General features: G+C 43.3%; 1 protein-coding gene across 1 annotated transcript in view; it reads left to right on the forward strand.

Annotated features, from left to right (window-relative positions):
* Positions 1 to 5494: 5494 nt before the first annotated feature.
* The window catches only part of LOC113806280 (uncharacterized), a 19987-nt gene continuing 5481 nt past the window's right edge, over positions 5495 to 20000 (forward strand). The window contains exons 1-8 of the mRNA XM_070131523.1: positions 5495 to 5605; positions 6246 to 6332; positions 11152 to 12103; positions 12365 to 12444; positions 14552 to 14642; positions 14727 to 14760; positions 15130 to 15192; positions 18775 to 18910. Of these exons, the coding sequence (XP_069987624.1) occupies positions 11152 to 12103; positions 12365 to 12444; positions 14552 to 14642; positions 14727 to 14760; positions 15130 to 15192; positions 18775 to 18910 (1356 nt within the window). The 5' untranslated portion in view covers positions 5495 to 5605; positions 6246 to 6332. The remainder of the gene's footprint in view (positions 5606 to 6245; positions 6333 to 11151; positions 12104 to 12364; positions 12445 to 14551; positions 14643 to 14726; positions 14761 to 15129; positions 15193 to 18774; positions 18911 to 20000) is intronic.

Genomic DNA, 20000 nt, shown 5'->3' on the forward strand with positions numbered 1-20000 from the left:
TATAATGAGCCATGCATTATAATGTCCTTAAAAAGTAGTGTTGCAGCATAGGAATTGAGGGAAGGATGCGGGTGTTGTGGGAGGATTTAGGATGATATTGAAGTGGGTAAGGATAGGGTTTTGGATAAAGGGAGTTATAAGGGTGATTTTGTATCTGGCAATTTTTCGTAGCGGTGTCGCGTTCCTTAGCTGTTGTTAAGCCTAAAGGGGTGCGGCCTCGGCTGACTGCAGGTCATGGGGTCGGCGTCTGGCGCTCATCTAAAGGGGGCTAAAGCTTGAATTACGCTTTATTATTACTTGATTTATCAGGCGTTTCTTCTGTCGAATGGCAGATGATGCTTTACGCTTCATGGGAACCATTTTTAAACCTACCTGATTTTGTGATGTACTGTACTTACATACTGGCCGTTGACTTGTTCCCTTGCAAATTTACTTGAGTGTAAACTGTAATGCCCGCGCGGTTGGCACTGTTACTCGGCGACCTGTGGCACAGGTGTTGCTTATCATTTCCTAATGCTTTCGTATTTTGGTATACTTTTCATGGGGGGAGATTATTATTATTTTCTTTTCACTGATTCTGAATATTAAGGCACTCTCGATGAACTTATGAGCTTCTCTAACACTGTAATGAATCCTAGTATTCCTAGTTGACACTTTCTGGCACTCCTGTTGGTTTAAAAAAGTCCGCGTACGGATGGTCCGATAATACATTTTATAAACTTGTGAGGTTATCAGATGAATTATTATTTCTATTTTGGTTGGATTATATGCGCTATACATTCACGATTTTTTCTCTCCTGTGTAGCACTATCACAGATCACTTTTGGGCACGTAATTTTAGCACATAATGACACTGATCAAAAGAACGACTCCACTCTTACTCATTACCAGATATATATACCAAAATATATATATATATATATATATATATATATATATATATATATATATATATATATATATTAAAACACACACACACACACACACACACACACACACACACACACACACACACACACACACACATATATATATATGTATATATACATATATATATATACATATATATATATATATATATATATATATATATATATATATATATATATATATATATCGTCATCATCATCATCATCCGGAGCTGGCGCCGGCGGGGGCGCGTAGCCGCGCCCACCTGCTTCCACCTTTTGGGATCCCTCATGCCAAGTTGCCCGGCAGGGGCCCGGCCCCTCTCGAGCTCTTCCCGACAGGTTTGATCGATCTGCCCAAGCCACGACCTCCTAGGTCGTCCCACAAGCTTCCTCCACCCAGAGAGACAACCTGGTGGACGGGATCATCCTGAGGGAAGCGAGCCAGGTGGCCGTAAAACCTGAGTTGGCGATCACAGATTGTGCAGGTAATAGGTCCTGTGCCAGTCTCACGGTATAACCGTTGGTTGGACACATATACTGCCAACAGTACCCCATGATCCGGCGCAAGGACCTATTACAAAAGGCATCAAGTCGTGACTCCAAGGTACAGGATAGTGTCCAGGTTTCACTACCGTATAGCAAAACTGGGGCTATCAGGGCCTTGAAGACATGAAGCTTGGTCCTACTGCACAGGTACCGGCATCTTCAAATACTCTCATCGAGAGAATTCATGAACCCTACTGCTAGGCCAATCCTGTCTGCTGACTTCCTGGTCTGACAGCCCAGAGTTATGAACTGCACTACCAAGGTATGTAAAGCTCTCTGTGACTTCAATGTCCTCGCCGGAAGCATGTACCGACTGAACAGGTTCTCCTAGCAAGTCCCCAAAGTCCTGGACCTTGGTCTTGGTCCAGGAGACCTCTAGACCCAAGGGCTTCGCTTCATTACTAAACGCATCAAGAGCCACCACTAAGGATTCCAAAGTCTCAGATAGAATGGCAACATCATCAGCAATGTCAAGGTCGGTAACCTTGATATTGCCCAGAGTTGCTCCACAATGACTTTGAACAGTAGCTCTGCCCATTATCCAGTTCATGCAAGTGTTGAAAAGCATTGGTGCAAGGACACAGCCTTGCCTCACTCCTGAACCAACAGGAAAGAGGCTTGACAGGCCCCCACCACACTTTACAGCACTTTCAGTACCAGTATACAGACTTGCTATAAGTCCAATAATCCTTGTTGGAATTCCTCTCAGTCTCAAGATCTCCCAGAGTGATTCAAGATGCACCGTATTGAATACCTTCTTGAGGTCGATGTAGGCTGCAAGTAGCCCACGTCCGAACTCACGACGACGCTCTACAATAACTCGAAGCGCTGGGATACAGTCTATTGTTGACTTACCAGGAGTGAATCCAGATTGCTCCAGTCTCTGATGCCTCAGTAAGTGATCTCTGATACGTCTCAGAAGGATGTGGGCGAGAACCTTGCCTGGTATACAGAGCAGTGTGATGCCTCAATGGTTGCTGCAGTCCCATCGGTCCCCCTTCCACTTCCAGAGAGGGATGACCACCCCCCTCAACAGGTCAGGGGGAACGGTACCAGACCGCCAGATGGCAGCCAGGACAACATGCAACCCCCGCGCCATAGGTTCACCACCAGCCTTTAACAGTTCAGCTGGGATGCCGCATATATGAGTTGCTTTACCACTCTTCAGCTTGGAGATCGCCCCCCCCTAACTACGGTTAGAGAGGGGCATCATCACTGATGGGTGGGTCCGGCAACGGAATCTCGACACTACCCGCATATAAGTTAACTGTTGGAGGGTGAACCTGGTACAACTGCTCAAAACCAACGTTCCCGCACCACAACAGGATCTGAGATGATCTGACCACTTACTGAGCGAACTGTTGTCATCTGTGAAGAGGGCTTGGAGTTCAGCTTTCTCAGGGCTTGGTATGCAGGACGGTCATTTACTAAGTAATGGCCTTCTACCTCCTCTACAAGACTCCAAATAAAATGTTCCTTGTCCCTTCTTAACAGTGACCGAGTTCTGTGCACCTGGGAATGGTGCAAATCCCGATCCCCTGTCAGACGAACCACACGACAAGCATCTGTGGAATCTAGTGTCTCCTGTGAGATGAAATTTCGTCTTGCTCTTGGGCGTTCACCAATCGTCTCTTGAGCTGCATCAAGTGTTTCATGTCCCACAGAAGTACAAGGTCTGTCAGATTGTTGAGCGCTGTGAAACGACCAGAGACTGCCTCAGCAAACCTTTGGGCACATTCCCCCTCCCTTAGCCTGTCCAAGTTAAACACCCTGGGGTGATCATTGGTCTGCTGGGGAGTTTTGAAGTGGACTCAGAGGGTAGCCACAACCAACCTATGGTCAGTACCACAGAACTCGGCACTCCTATACACCCTGCAATTCTGGAGGATCCTCCAACGAGTGCTAACGAGTATGTGGTCTATCTCCTTGGCTGCATCGCTGTACCATGTCCAGCTATGTGGGTCTGGGCGCTGGTACCAGGAGCCAGAAATCCTTAATTTCTGGGACCTAGCAAAGTCCCAGAAAAGGAGGCTATTCTCGCTGCCGGTATCAGCTCCCGAACCATGGGGACCGAGATATCTCATAGCCAGCTCGATCACAGCCAGATATCACATTGAAGTCACCCAGGACAACACGAATATCTCATCGGGGCCACCTGTCTGACACAGGCGCTAGTTTGGCATAGAACATCTCTTTTAACTCAAGTTTACGAACATCAGTAGGAGTGTACACAGCAATAAGAGACATGAAGCCAAATGCTAGCTTCAGTCTCATTACTATTATACGCTCATCGGCTGGAGTACCAGGACCCAGAAATCACCGAGAGCTGGAGTCTGCTGGAGATGGCCATTGCTACTCCCTGGAGTACTCCCGTCACTGCGGCCTGACCAGTAGTAGGTGTAGCCACCTACACTGATCGTGCCGCTGCCAGGTCTTCTCACCTCAGAGAGCAGCCACCTCCACCGTCAGCCTCCCCCGTTCCCTCGACAGCAGAGGCACCCGATCATCCTGATACAAAGAACGGACGTTCCAAGCCCTCACCCTAACTCCCCACCTGAGGTTTACCCCCGCCGACGAGGCTTTCCGCCGTAAGCTTCACTCCGGGCTGGCATCTACCAGAATGCAGGCAGGACGAGTACTCGCTCCCGTCCTGCGTCCAGGAAGTCGCCCTCCCAGCGGGATCCACTGCCCGCCTCTCTTGCTGGATGGGAGGAGCAGTTCCCCTCCTCCCAGCATTACCAGATATATTTGACACTGGCGATGGTTTTTTATCTGGGGGGAGGGGGACTGGCAAGGCTCACCCCCCCCGAGCCTCTCATGAACCCCAGGGTGCTTAGGGGTAGGAGTTGGTACAGGGCCAGAGCATGTCCACATGCCCTGGTGTGTATTATATATATATATATATATATATATATATATATATATATATATATATATATATATATAAAAATATAAAAACACACACATCTGTATATATATAAATATATATATATATATATATATATATATATATATATATATATACATATATATATATACACACACACATCTGTATATATATATATATATATATATAATATATATATATATATATAAAAACATATATATATATGTATGTATTATATATACACACATTTTATATATACATATATATATATATATATATATATATATATACATATATATATATATATATATATATATATATATATATATATATATATATTTTTATATATAAATTATATATATACAAATTATATATATAATATATATATATATATATATATATATATATATATATTAAAATATATATATATTATATATACACATTATATATATACATATATATATATATATATATATATATATTGTGTGTGTGTGTGTGTGTGTGTGTGTGTGTGTGTGTGTGTGTGTGTTAATTGTACGCATCACAATAATATCAATAACAATAATCACTAGTATTCTAACTATTTACTGAATAAGCAAATCTAGACCGTAGATATCATCATCATCATAATTAACTACCTATAATTAATGCCATAATTAACATAGTATGGCCAGTATTTTGCTTTTCCACTTTCACAAAAGACGATTTGGAATATAGGGTCAAGTGAAGAGGTCTGACTGTAAGTCTTCTTATCTTTCTGATTTTAGTTGATAAGATTTTGTTATGTGGTTTGTTATATCTATATTTTGTATATAAGTAGAAGATGCGAGTTTAATTCCATTTTTTTTTTTTTTTTTTAATCAGGTTTATTCTGTTCATCTGACTGTGTATATTTTACTGTGGATGTACACACAGAAACACACACACAAACATATGTATATATGCATATACGTATATTTATATACATACATGCATGCACGTGCACGCACATGCACATCCACACACACATACTCTTGAACAGTACATAGTGTGTGTGTGTGTGTGTTTGTGCGCGCACACGTGTGTGTGTAGATTATGATTCATTTACCAATGTAATCACCAGATATTAATATCTTATCACATTATCCCAAACATACTAACTGTCCGTTATCAATATCTGCAACAGACTATAGATTGGACTGCTCGTAAGAAACCCTTTCTTGATGTGGCAATTGAGGCCAATGTTTTATGCGTTCTGAAAGTGAAGAGGAAAAAATAACAGGTATTCTTTCTGCATTCTTTTCTGGAACATATGCTAACTCATATATTTTTATAATATTGAAGAAGATTGCCACTATAATCCCAAATGTAACCAAGAAATAAAACGCGTTTGCTTTTGGGTAAATGCAAGTGGCAGCAAAATACAAAATTGTTATTGGTTTTTATTATTTATTATATCATTTTCATCTAACATTAATACTAATAATCATGATTACAACATTGACTGTATTGATAATGATTATAATGATAAGAAGAACAGCAAAACAATGATGACCATAATAATAATAGCAAAATTATTAGAGATATAATTTACTATGATGATAATAATAATGGTAATAATAACTGTAAGAACTATTACTAGTATCATTTCAAAATGCCATCCATGGTATGATGGCTTAAAATCACCACGAGGGCAGTTCTTAGACGGTGTAAATTCACCTCTGTAGGATAAAAAATAGTATTATCTTGGGGTAACTTTGATAAGCCCCAAAGAGAGAGATACAAACGTTGAGTTAAGATAGAGAGAGAAGGAGAGACCGATTGAAGAGGGAAGAGAGAAGAAAGAGTCTTAGCCTACATGAAAAAAGTATGTTCTTATTGGTATTTGTGACTAGTTTATATTCCCGGGTTTTCTCTGACAGCTCTTCGTCGTCTGTGAGCGAGGCAAGGTCACCCCTGGCACCGCACTGACACTACGGCAATCACAGGCAACGGGGATCAACACCAAGGTGAATAAAATTGTTTTTCTATTTACCTCTGTGTTAGGAAAGCGAGGGTGAAGCGAGACGTAGCGGCCGTATATTTTATTACGAACAAAATATGAAATAATTTTAGAACTCCGTTTTCCCTTGAAGGACGACAGAGGCTCCCAGTGTGTGAATATTCTTTTTACGCGTAGTCAAAACCATTTTGTCTGAGCAATTAGCAATCGTTTGTGTGGCTTGATTTCGCAAACCATGTGAAATTGGTCAGTCACTCTTTCCTTGTCCACTATGACAGAAATAACTGTATTTTAAAAGTAAATCGAAGTTTTGGCTGCTTTTTAATGCATACAGATGAATAAAGTGTTGTATGCATTTGATGATGGTAATATTTTGCGAGTAGTTAACTAGTCATTGCATCCCATCACATTACTAGCCCTTTTGATACAAAGCTAACAAGATTTTCAATATTATTTTCGATCAGATAATTTCATGAGAAGCTAGAAAAGTCTTTTCTTTTGATCCATAACTATCACTTTTATGGGGGTTATACTTTTTGTTTCCTTGTTGAAATATTTACATAATATAACACATATTTTGGATGTACTTATATCAGTTACCTCATCAACAGTTCAATATAAATTATCATTTCGCAGACCTTTCACTATGTTTGTGTAGGATACTTTACCAAAATCTGTGATGTTTGTTGCTTTTGTTTTTGAAGTGACATTCTTTAGATAATTTTGGAATCTGGCACAGCATCTTTAGCCATATGTGAAAGCGCGTTTGGAAGGCATCTGTGTAAGAGAACTCTAACAATCATGTTTTTTCTTCAGGACTTATATCCAAAAAGGGGAAATATGACTTAACATAATCTTATAGGAACAAGAATATTGCGATACTTAAATGTGTGGTATGGTACTAGAACTTAGCAGTGCAGTATATGCAATAAAGACTTTATACATAAAAAAATATGTGGTGATTTTATGCAAAAAAAATACTAACCTCCTAAAACATTGGTATTTTGATTACCTTATTTAATATTTATATTCTATCATGGGTGATTGGAGGAAATAAATATTACGAAATGCGGTATATGTTGCCGCATATCCTGCGGGGGCTGTCCTTACCGCACTGAAAGGTGTGGGGACTTCCGTTAACTTAAGTTACTGTGTAGCAGAAGCTATTTCCGCCTTTCAGTGACCCTGTGCATGGGGGCAACCCAACCCCAAGCTTGAAGATGTTATTGCATATCAGTACATGATTTTAGGGATGAAGTAGCAAGTTCTGTGCAGGATTAAGGTCTGAGCTTAAAAGTTAATGCTGGTCCAGAGGTAGAATGAAAGTTGATCTTGGACACTGCCATTGAGCATTGCACCAGAGATCAGGGGCCAGATAATCAAGCGCATTACGGTGCCATAGCTTCCGGATACTCCTATGGCTATATTGGTATGAGTCAAGATGACATGACTTAAGCAGGGGGAGAGTATCCCTACCGGGATATAGCTATTAGTTGTCCATGAACCTATTAACATTTGTCAATAAGCATTTTGCTTTTGTCAATAGGCATGTATCTTATTCCATCACCCAAGTTTTGTACTTGTAAACAATGTATTGGATAAAAACCAACATAATTACTATCTTTGCATTGGATGTAAAGTCTTTTTTCATATGTCTATATCTTTATTATGGTTAACAAACTTGATATTAATACTTACATTATTATCACCATTGTTTGAGTAGGATGGGTGGGCATCATGAACATTCAAAGAAAGAATACAGGTAAGCTTTCAAAACTTATTTGAAGTATTATCAGTTAAATTGGTAATAGGCAGAAATTTTAAAGCATGATAGCTGGACACAGCATTGTGTTTACAAATAACTCAGCTGTTGAGCATTTATGGTTTGTAATTAGTCAAGATTCTCTAAGAACCCCTAAAACGGCAGTTGTGATTGGCCACTGAAATCCGATGCCATTAGGGTATAGCGAGCCTATGGCCTAGAGGAAATGAAGAGTCCCAGGCCATGAGCAGACAAAAGAATCTAACAGAGGTTCAGAGAAGTCTGCCTATTTTTTGGCGAGAAACACGGTATATATACAAAAAGGGAAATGTAGCTTGGCCAGGTCGTCCGCTGCCGATGGCTGCATCCTTATCACCCGCGTCGTGGCGAATCAGCGACGCCGACCTCGGCACGCGGCTGCTGCCTGCTTACCTGCCGGCTGACTCGGTGTGTAGGTAATAACACCGAGCGTGGCTGCGCCGGTGCCGAGGTGATTATGGCCGACGCCCGAAGGTGGAGAAGAGGAAAACATAGCATCCATAGCTGTCTTGGGGACGTCATCTGGATGAGCAGGCACTTGAAAGCATCCCTTAAGATCAAGTTTTGAGAATATGTGAGCGTCGCCTATGCTGGCTGTCAAAATCGTTGATGTTTGGCATGGGGTAATGGTCCAGCTCGGTGATGAGGCTGAGTCGCCGGTAATCGCCACAAGAAGTTTTTTTTAAATTTTCCCGGGACCATGTGGAAAGGGGATGCCCATGGACTGGGAGCCTTGGTGCAGACGCCCATTCGTCATTCGATATCTGTGAAAGCGAGCTTGGCAGTGCTTGTGGCACTCTGGCCTCAGGCGACGGAAATGAGAATGGACTGAGGGTCCCGTCATCTTGATGTGGTGGTACACTCCATGTTTTACTGCTGCTCCCGGGTTGGTGTAGCAGGCTCTCTCTTAAAGACTGAAGGGAAATTGTTGAATATGTCCCTGTAGGCATCTCCTGTGAAGTGGCACATATTGACATCAGGAGGACCTGGAATGAAGACTGCATTGACCAGAAGTGGAGTGAAGGTCTTCATGTTGATAGGCCGGCATCTTCTCATATCAACTAGGAGGTTATGGTGTGAGAGGATATCAGTGCTGAGTAGGGGGCCTGGTCACATCAGTGATGAGGAAACTCCATGTGATAAAGGCGCCGAGTGAGGTGTATAGCGATGGAACTGTAGGAGTTGATTGGAGTTCCATTAGTGGCGACAAGCTTCTGTGGATCGTTGGTGGCAGCTCGTCTAGGAATATGGAGAGGGAAAGGCCCTGTATTGACGAGAAAGTGCTTGACGGATCTCTCGTCTTGGATGTGGAAACTGGTGTAGGGGCAGTCAACTGCGTTGATCAGGGTTGTGGTCACATTGCATAGTGGCTACCTTCCACATTGTTTTGGATGTCCACCTGCACTCTCTCGAGACAAAGCCGAACCACTTGTGGTAGGAGCAGATGCTGTCTGTAGCAAGGAATGGGGTGAAGGGCCTCCGGTTGGTGTTTGACCCTCGGGCAGTTGCTGCATTGATGTCACTACTGGTCAATGGGAAAATGGAAGCTGTTGGTTGAGGCAGACTTGCCAATGTGCTTCCATCATTGTGTTGGCTGCCTCATCCAAGTCGTGGAGCTTTTCTCTGATGTTGCGAGGGAGAGAGTGGAGCCAAATCTCTTTTTTTTTGTGGAAACTCACCCAGACTTGTTTTGGAGTATGGTTTCTAAGTGGCATGTTGGGGATTTTGCAGATTTGTTGCAGCCTCTCAGACAGTGAAAAAGAAAACTTCAACAGCTCTTGCTTCAGTGTGTTGTACTCAGTGTCTTCTGGCTATCTGTCTAACCAGGAAACTTTCCTTAGGCAAGACGGCCACAACTTGGTCTGCTTTGGTGGTTGCCTTTCCAATGCTATTGAGCCTGAACTGGGTTTCGGCTCACCAAAACCATGTCGTTTCCCAGGGTTACCAATGTAGCGAGGCCTAGGGTGAGGTAATGAAGAGCCCTAGGCCCTAACCAGGCAGGGAGAATCAAACTCAGAGGTGCAGAGAAGTCTGTTTTTGGCTTTTATTATTATTTTTTAATTACCACCCACTAGGGGTGGGAACGTTTACGCAGAAAGGGAATAAACTTGTAATGGTGACAAAGCTGTTAAGCTTCGTGTCTAGTAGTGGTAGTCAAACATGGCCGAGAGATCGGCCTTTGTGAGAGCCACCGCTCCTCAAATGAGGACAGTTGCACCCGCGATAGTGTACAGGAGCTGTCCATCACCGACGGTCGAAGCAGAAACACCACTCTCCAGTAGCCGGACCCTCCAGCCGCCCGAGACAGCAGCCAGGAACTCCCGTTCACAATGCTCCAAAGAAGCGAAGCCCTCTGCCGACATCCACTTCTAATCTAGTAAGGTGCGCTCCTGCGTTCTTCACTGAGGCCAACAAGCAGTGGTATTGCTTGGGTCTGTCATAGGCACCTCGTACCACATCCACATCGCCCCGTCACACCGACGAAGTGGCAACCCCAGCAGGAGTCCCAGGTTGAGTATTTGCTATAAAGAATCAAATATGTATTTGTTAGGTTTTTTTTTCTGGATAGCTGGGAGGTTTTATGGCGGGCAGGACTAGTGTATAAAAAATGAGTAAATGTCATATATTTGAAATGAGTAACAAAGAAGTGACTGATGCATTCATTTGTTAAGAGCAAGTTCCTCATTACTCTACAGGACTATTTTATTTGTGATAACATAGCATACATAGATTTTCAGTGTACAAGAATACAAATGCCGCTTCAACACTGAAAAACGTAGGGTGTACTAGGTAAAAGTGGAGGCATGTGTACTTTTAAAAAATCATCCATTTTCTTTTATTTTATGATTATACATTATCTATACTAGAGTTGCTATACTTCTGATTATTATAAATATGTGTATGTGTGCATACAACTAACTCTAGTCTTCTGCCAAAAATTTTAAACTGTTGACCTAGCTGAAATTAGTCTTTGCATATACATAAGTTCCTGTCATAATATTTAATAAATCACTTACTAATACAGATGGACCAGGGGAAAAAAACAAGAGGCACAAAGCGAAATACAAAGAAAACAAAACCCAAACCACGAAAATCCCAGTCAAAGGACTTGGATGACTATTCTGACCAGAGTGAGGAATCTGACAGGAGATCGGATGAAAGTAATAGAGAGGAAGAGCAGTCTAGTGAAAAAAGTGATGAAGATCATTCAAGTGAAGAAAGTGATGAAGATCATTCAAGTGAAGAAAGCGATAAAGATCAGTCAAGTAAAGAAAGTGATGAAGATCAGTCAAGTGAAGAAAGTGATGAAGATCAGTCAAGTGAAGAAAGTGATGAAGATCAGTCAAGCGAAGGGAGCGATTCTGAAGAGGACGTTCAGTCAAGTGAAGGAAGTAAAGATGAGGCAAATAAGTCAAGCGAAGAAAGTGGTGATGACGTAAATCACTCAGGTAAAGGGAGTGAAGATAAAGAAGAGGAAGATCAGTCAAGCGAAGGGAGCGATTCTGAAGAGGACGATCAGGTAAACGAAGAAAGTGATGATGAAGAGGCAAATCAGTCAAGCGAAGGGAGCGATTCTGAAGAGGACGATAGCTTGAGCAAAGAAACTGATGATCAGTCAAGCGAAGGAAGTGAAGATGACGAAGAGGAAGATCAGTCAAGTGCAGGGAGTGATTGTGAAGAGGACGAGCAGACGACAGATGAAGAAGAATCCGATCCTAACAGAGAGCAAGACAGCGAGTCTGAGGACGAGGATGGAGATGGCGAGAGTAGTGAGGACAGCAGCAGTGAGCCGGAACAGCAAGGCCCTAAGGAGCACCAACCACAGAGGAGTGGCCAGCGCTCGAGGCAGAATCCCGAAGAGTCCAGCCGGAAGAAGGATCTTGATAAGCAAACACAGCAGCACAAACGCTCGTCAAGCAAGCACCAGAAATCTAAAGGAAGGACATCATGTCCGGCAAAATCTGCGAAGAAGTTGGGTAAGGGATCATGCCTATGGAAGTATAGGTAACCCATGAAATTATATCAATGATAATAAATTCAAGACTCTCGTTGTAATAATATTGAAAATGGTGATTATACAGCAATAATAACGTAATTGTTGTATAATACCGAATGATTGACTAATATCATTACTTGGCTATACTTTGGCAACAATGGTATGTTTGAACCGATTTCATAACAGAGTGGTTACTGCAACAGTGCATTCACAAACTATTTCAATTATTTTTTTTCACCAGGGAGAAAACACGATATTCCAAAACAAAAAGGAACACCGCCACAGTCAACTAAAGAAGCGAAGAAGCCTCCAACTCCAAAGGTAAACTTCCAGATGTGTTACTATTTCTCTAGATCATAGAGCCTATTAAAGGGAAATTTACAGCTCCATAACTTGAATTCACTGAACATTCTTACAGTAGCAATTTCACTGTCAGTTTGTTGCAATACAGATAGATTGAATATAGAGAATGAAATAAACAGTTGCAAAGAAATCCAACCGCTTGGATTTTTTCAGTGGCTATATGTGTTATACATGATCTTTTACCAAATCCATGGTTTATTTCTAGATCATCAATTATTGTTCCAGTTCTGGGGAACAGTTCTTTTAAAAAATGAGCCTCTAGCTGCAATTTTATTTGTTGTTTCTTGGATTCGTTTCTTCATTTTTTTTGCATTAAAAAAAGAAAAAGATAAAGCCAGACAAAAAACACGACAGATTTTGCTTTCGCAAATCCGGAATAATTGCCACTATCAGAGGGACATGCTGCCGGAAGTCACAGAGGACAGCCAATCAGGAAGCTTCTTATCTTTCAAAACAATATGGCGCCATAGAGGGTTCTGCTGTGTGCTGGTGTCCGCCACTCTAAACTCTGTAACTAATCTAAACATAGTTTTAAGCTTTAAGTTTTGTGTAGTCGTACAGTACTTTATAGAGTATTTAGACAGTAGAGCAGATTGAAGTTTTCTTTGTAAAGGGTGCAATGCAGCATACTGCAAGCATATGCATTCATATCTACGGGCCGCATGGTCACCACGTGGCAGCGTGTCACGCTGGTAACCCACGTTCGATGCCTGCCCTCGCTGAACCCAGAAGTCACGCCGCCAAGGGGTATATAAGGTCATCCAAGCTGACCCTAAGTCTCACTCACTCTTGCTCACACCTTGATCTGGGGTGACGGTGCCACCGCGGCCGCTGCCTCTCCAAGGCCCGGCCTGGCCTACCGTCAGCACGGAGCGCAGGCATACCATAGTTTTAAAATCGTGTATTCAATAAAGACTGAAGCCATTCAGTGTATCACTAACGCCACCTGTAATTACACTATACACTATAAAAAAGAGGTGTTAGTAACTACTTTGTAAAGCTGAAATTTTGTACGCCAAAGAAAACAAAACGCCAGTGGAAAGGGACACAATACAAGAAACTTTAGTGGATTTACGGGTTTGTGCTTTTTGGGGTACAGGTTGTTTGTTCTTTTAATGTTGCTGGCTTATTGAACTTTGGATTGCCATCATACAAAACAAGAATTACAGAATAGTAGTAAATGTAACACACGTAAGTTCAATCAAAACCAATGTTCTTCATTTGGGATTGTAGTAATAGAAGAAAAGGGATTCATGTCATAAAACATGCCATGAAAAGCTGAAAAATGATAAGTTTAATGTTCTGTAAGCCCTGTATCTTCATCCCAGATTCTATGCAATAAGGCCACAGTAATTTTTTTCTTGAATAGCGGCCAAGTCTGGTGATAATAAAATGTTGGCGGAAGAAAAAAAAAATAATGATAATAAAAAAAAATCCAAAATAAGACAAGTGTACCTCCTAACTTCCAAAGATCAGAAGTAAAGGATTGAGTTCCAGCCCCGCCCGAAGGAAGTACAATTCTGTCTTACTACAAGTCTTCGAGGAGTTGAATGCAGACAGACAAACAAGTCTTTCTACCAGATTTTACTGGAAATCAAAATCCAAAAATATTCACGATAGACAATAGACATGACGCATTAGAGCAAGGTATTTCCGCCAAATATATTTTATGTTTGTCTTGGGGAGAAACGATACTATACACAATGAATCATAGACTAATTTATTTGTATTGATTTTTTTGCTACTTCTTTTGCGGACGTCATAATATCGGCGGGAAATTAGAATAAAAAGATTCGGGATTTTCATTTTTCTTTAATTTTCCTGGAAATAAATGGCAGGCCCACTATTTAAGAAAAAAAATGCTGTGGCCTATCAAAAAGAAAACAAAAGAAAAAGCGCCCTGCCTTTTTTTGAAATCCGAGAAGCAACAAATAAAATTGGTGAGGATGATAATACTAGGAAATAACATGTTTAAATTACTTGCCAAGGAGATTAAAGCCGCCTGTTGCTTTGAGTAATTCGTTCTGAATCTGACCTTGTGGTGATACATAACTCTACATTTTAGACTGTGACTGGCATTAGACTCGCTCGAGGGGAGAAAGCAGGAGAACCTAAAATTGAACAAGAGAGGACAACGAAAAGGACGAAATCTGAAGGTTTGTTATTTGTTATACGCTTGGTTACATTATGTGGTTTGGGTGTCTAGTGCTTTAGTTTCCTAAATCTGAGCTTTATTCCAGAACACATTCTGCATGCCAGCAAAATATACTTATGGTAAGTTTTCATATCTTACTCGTATCAGCAAGATTTGAAAAGACAGAATTTCCATATATGGACGGAAAGATGGTGAGTCACAAGAAAAGAGGAAAGTAGAATTATCTGCTGGGATGGAGGATCGAGCCAGAAGTAATTGATCGAAAACTCGGAATTCCACAACCTGGGCACCAAGTACACCCACAAACGCCCTTGTGTCTATACGTGTCCTTATTCATGGTAGATAATGATTCTCCTTTTTACATACATTTTCAGATAAACGGATGGCTAGAGAAATCAGTGTATCTTTAAGGATGTAAGTTGCAAATGCACATACTTTATACCAGGGGTGGCCAGCCTTTTATGAGATATGATCTACTTTTTCTACAGTTACTCTGATGCGATCTACGAGCCTAAGATTAAAATATATTCCATAAATGTAACTGTACCAGTGTAACATAATTATAATAAAAATATAACATTCCAAGCATCATGTGTACTTGAATATGCTAGAGCAGCTATTTGCATGACAACTTCTGGAGGACGAATTATTAACAGGTACAGTAGTGTGGTTGACTTAAAACAGGCTTATGATCGACTGATTGGACACCCCTGCTATATACTACATATGTTAGTTATAACTAAGGCCCGTACTTTTAAAACCTTTCGCCAGGGCTGGCGAAAGGTTTCGCCGGGCGATCCGGAATTTCGTACTTTTAAAATCATGCCTGGCGAACGTTCGCCAGGGCTGGCGAAAGATCATATTGGAACAGCCTGGCGAAGAGAGCTGTTTGAATACCATTTTCTTGCTTTCAAATTATAAATTAGTAACATATTTGTGTATGATTGGATGTAGGAATCACATTGAAATTATAAAATATCTTAAAATCATAATTTATTATGAAATAACGTATATACGTATTTTTTCAAGACCTTCGATGTTCCAGTCGAGAGCTCAAGACATCAGCTGTATTCCTACCCCCCTACCCCTACCCCCCACCCCCGAGATGACTTATTTAGATTTAGGTTGTTATTTTGGTTGTAGGGATAATGTTCTTTTCACAAATGTTACCAGAAGTGTTTTTATGGCGGTATGTTTACTTTTGGCTATAGAAACAGCTGTAGTGCTCCACCGCCCTATAATGAGGCGTCTCTAATGATACCCTTGTAGGCCTACAGGTAAATATCTTATATCAGGAATAGTAAAATAGTAATTTTAAACTCTTTTGTTAAAGTATAAAGTTATTTTTTGTATAAAAGTATAAGGTTGATATAGTAAGTATAAAGTACTTTTAAAACCTTTCGCCAATGCTGGCGTTCGCTTGGCGAAGCTTCGCCAGGCGAACATCTGAGTGAGGGAGGCCTTACTTTTAAAACCAAGGCAGGTGTTCGCCAGGCCTGGCGAACGAAAGGGATCGCCAGGCGCTAACATCTTGGATTCCTGCTAAATCTAGCGCTTCGGCGAATGAAAGAAACGCGAGAAAAAGCAAAAGGTTTTAAAAGTACGGGCCATAAAGTTAAAGTTAGGCCCGTAGTTTTAAAACCTTCGCCAGTGCTGGCGTTCGCCTGGCGAAGCTCCGCCAGGCGAACCTCTGAGTAATGCATAAAATGTAAAGAAGAGGGGGGAAGGAAGAGTGGGGATAGGAGAAGGATAAGGAGGAGGAAAAGAATTTCAGGAGAAGAAGGAGCCGGGGCTTCACCCAGCCTGCGGGGTAAACTTGGGGTAATAGTGGAGTGGGTTTATTGAAAGAGGAAAAGGATCGAGGGGCTCAGCGCCATCGGCAGACTCGCGTGTTCACCGCGCGGCCGCACCCCGCGGGATCGTGTGGCGAGGCAAGGTCGCGACTCGTGGCGCGGGGAATACCCCACGACCTTGAGCGCGGCTCGCCTCGCCACAATTTTCCCACGGGGCGCGGAGCCACGCTATGGCGACCACGGAGCCTCTCGGCTAACTGAGGGGGAGGGGAGAGAAGTTAGCAGGTTTTTGGCGCCATCTGCGGTATGCTCGGAGCCACGGCCTCTCGACCGTGGCTCCAGAGCTGTCCCTCGGCTAACCATCACCGCTGAAGCAGAATGAAGCTCGAGTGAGGCCACACAGAGGCTGGCCACTCCTGCCCGGGTCGAGAGGAGATTTCTCTCCCTCGGCCGCAGGTCTTCCGGAGGGGCGCGGCTCGGGCGGCCTCACCACGATTTGGTTAACTCCACTGGCCGTGACGCTTCTTTCCTCGGCTCGCACAAACCCTTACGCTAAAGGATTTGTGGTCCTGGCACGAGTACTAGCAGCAAGCGCCACGTGTCGGAAACCGAAACCAGTGGGATGTCAGGGTAAGTATAAGGATGAGGGTCATCGCTATGGCAGGGATATGGTATGAGTGAGGGTGAGGGGTGAGGTGGTGTCACAAGCGTCAGGAGACGAGGTGAAGGTATTTAAAAACGGGGATAAGAGAGGGCAGTACCTGGGGGAGATTACTTTATTAGTGAGATTAAAAAGGTACAGGACAACAAAAACCAAACAACAACAAAACTAAACAGACAGAAAAAGAGAACACAAAAACTGAACACTGAAAAACTGAACAAAACGAGTGGATAGGGGAAGGGGAAAATTGGAAAGGAATGAGTAGAAGGTGGCTTCAAAGTGATGCTGCAAAACCCGAAAACTGCATTTCCTGTCCCATGCCAAAGAAAGAGATCACGGCCTAAACCTGATCTCCTGCCGGAACGAAGGATGGAGGGTGAGTCCATCCAGCCAGTGGTGAGTCAAGCACGGAGTTTGTTGGTCTGTCTACAGGCCAACTCACCCCACAGGATGTTAAGGAGGAAGCGAGAGGCTTCCTCGCGGAGTTCAGACGTGTAATAGATCGGTCACGACCCACTACAGGGAACCGTCTGAGTGCTTTATTCCATCAGAACAAGCTGGAGTTGTGTTTGTTGTTAGTGAGAGTAAAATGTTTGTGTGTGAAGGAGAGAGTTTTTGTTTTGTTTAGATGCAGCTCGTGCGTGGGATTGCGCGTCTAGATCGACCTAGCCAACACGGGGTCCTCCACCGAGCTGGAAGAACTCGCGTCGGCTCGGTCGGTCGTCAGTTAAACACTCAAGGTACACCCATTCTACCTGGGTGTACCTTGCGTGGTGTTACCTGAGCCCTGTAGCGGCTCCGCGATTGATGCGCGATCGACGGCTCCTCGAGGTCAGGCAGGGAGTCCTGTGAACCGACGCGGAAGTCCTGGGAATCGGCGGACCAATTCCCGATGCTTCCGCGCTGTCCCAGGGGTCCCCTGGCAGGGAGCATGGCTCCAGCCGAGAGCCCAAGCCCGGCCTCGAGAACGCTCTCGACATCGATGTCGGAGTCGTTACTGTCGTCGTCGAGAATGGTGTCATCCAATCTGCGACGACGAGCTTCGGGGGCAGGAGGATCCTTCTTGTCTTTTTTTGTGTGCATGGATGGTGGTGTGGTTTGTTTGCGTTTGTGATCAGTGGTATTTGTAGTTTGGCGTGCCTGTGCAGTTTCTTTTTGTCTTCGTTGTGGCTGAGGTTGCAAAACGAGGTGTCGGTGTTGTGAGGAAGAATGAGGCTCTGGGTGAGTGTCTGTCACCTCATTTCCTGTGGTTTCTGTGTTTGTTGTGGTGTACTCAGGGATGTAAAGGTTTTCGTCTTCAAAGATTTCCTCAGGGACAACAATGCTGGGGAAGCCGTTTCTCTGGAGCATGATAGGGACAATGTTTGCGAATCTTTTTGCGTTGTATTTGGCAGCGATGGGACTTACGTGTAAGATGGCTTGGATTTTTGGGTTTGTGTTCGGTGTGAGAGTGCTTGTTGGGGGTTGTGTGGGCAGAATTGTCCGAGGGGAAGTCGTGGGTCGTCTGGGTGTACTGGTCTGAGCAGGTCGTGTAGCAGCTGTTGTTGCATAGGAAGGTACAGTGTTGGTGTCTTGGCGGAGCTCAGCTCGTTTTGCCTTAAGTATTTCCTTCCGTTTAGGGCAGGATCCACTAACTGCGACATGCGATCCCTCGCAGTTGCAGCATTTGATGCTTTCAGTGCACCTGGCGAAGAAGTGACCGTCGCCGGCGCACCGAGAGCATCTCTGGGGGTGTGTGCATTCGTGTTTCTTGTGGTGAAATCTGTAGCGGTTAAGGCATTGGTCTATGTTAATAAAGCATTCGGGTTCCAAGTTGTAGGTGGGGACTGATGTATTAAACATCATGAGTCCCCGAGAGAGAAGTTTCTGGGCTTCCTCGGGGGATAAGACGCGAATCTTGACGATTCGCGACTCGGGTGGCTTATAGACGTCGAGAACAGTGACACCGTTCTTGACGGAAACCTCCTGGCAGATGGACTCGCACGATCGTGGGGGGATCGTCTTGTCGATCTTTTTGGCCACGATCGTACATTTAGCCTTCATCTCGGGGGAGGGAACAGGTGAGAAGCCGTGATCTTTTAACTTTCTTTGGCCTTCGGCCGAAAGAAATGGGGTCAAGTGCTCAGGTTTGGCAACTGTCACCTTGAAGCCATTGTGGACCTTAAAGGTGTGTGTGACTGCCACCTCAGTGATAATGAAGATATTCTGGAGAGATAGGCTACCCAGAATACGCTAATTTGATAACGTGACCCATAGGGTTACGCCATAGCGAGGGTGATGGATGATGGGTAGAGGGGAGGCTAGCAGAGCTAATTCAACTGGACGATGAAAGGGCAGAATTGGTATAAAAAAACGGTGAAGCACACAGGGTAGCCAATAGTCTCTATTTGGGAAGGCCGGTCGGGGTCGGAACCCTGCCGAACGGGCGTGAGCCCTTATGTGTTCGGCCGAACACTTCGCAGCGAAACTATTGGCTGCCACTGTGCGTCGTGCTTTTAATTACTCGCACATCAAGGCTGTAATTAAAGGCACTAGCCCAAAGTAGGTGTTGCGCAACTGCACCCAAAGCAGTTACACCAAGAGCCAATCGTCTTGTCCGTCGTGGGGGTGTCAATCTCTTTAAATCATCCACGATGACAAACACGAAAACCTTGGACCTCAAGATCCAGGTAAGCCCTGAGTGAGGGAGGCCTTACTTTTAAACCCAACGTTCGCCAGGGCGGGCGAAGCGATCGCCAGGCGCTAACATCTTGCATTCCCGCTAAATCTAGCGCAAATTTGTTTACATCTGCAGTGCACATAACATAACCTAAACTTAATCATTAACCTCGAGAGAAGATGAAAATGTTGTTTCCGCAATAGTCTCATTTTATACTATAACAAAGGAGTTAAAATTTAACTATGC

This window comes from Penaeus vannamei, chromosome 16 (assembly GCF_042767895.1).
Source record: "Penaeus vannamei isolate JL-2024 chromosome 16, ASM4276789v1, whole genome shotgun sequence".
Classification (NCBI taxonomy): domain Eukaryota; kingdom Metazoa; phylum Arthropoda; class Malacostraca; order Decapoda; family Penaeidae; genus Penaeus; species Penaeus vannamei.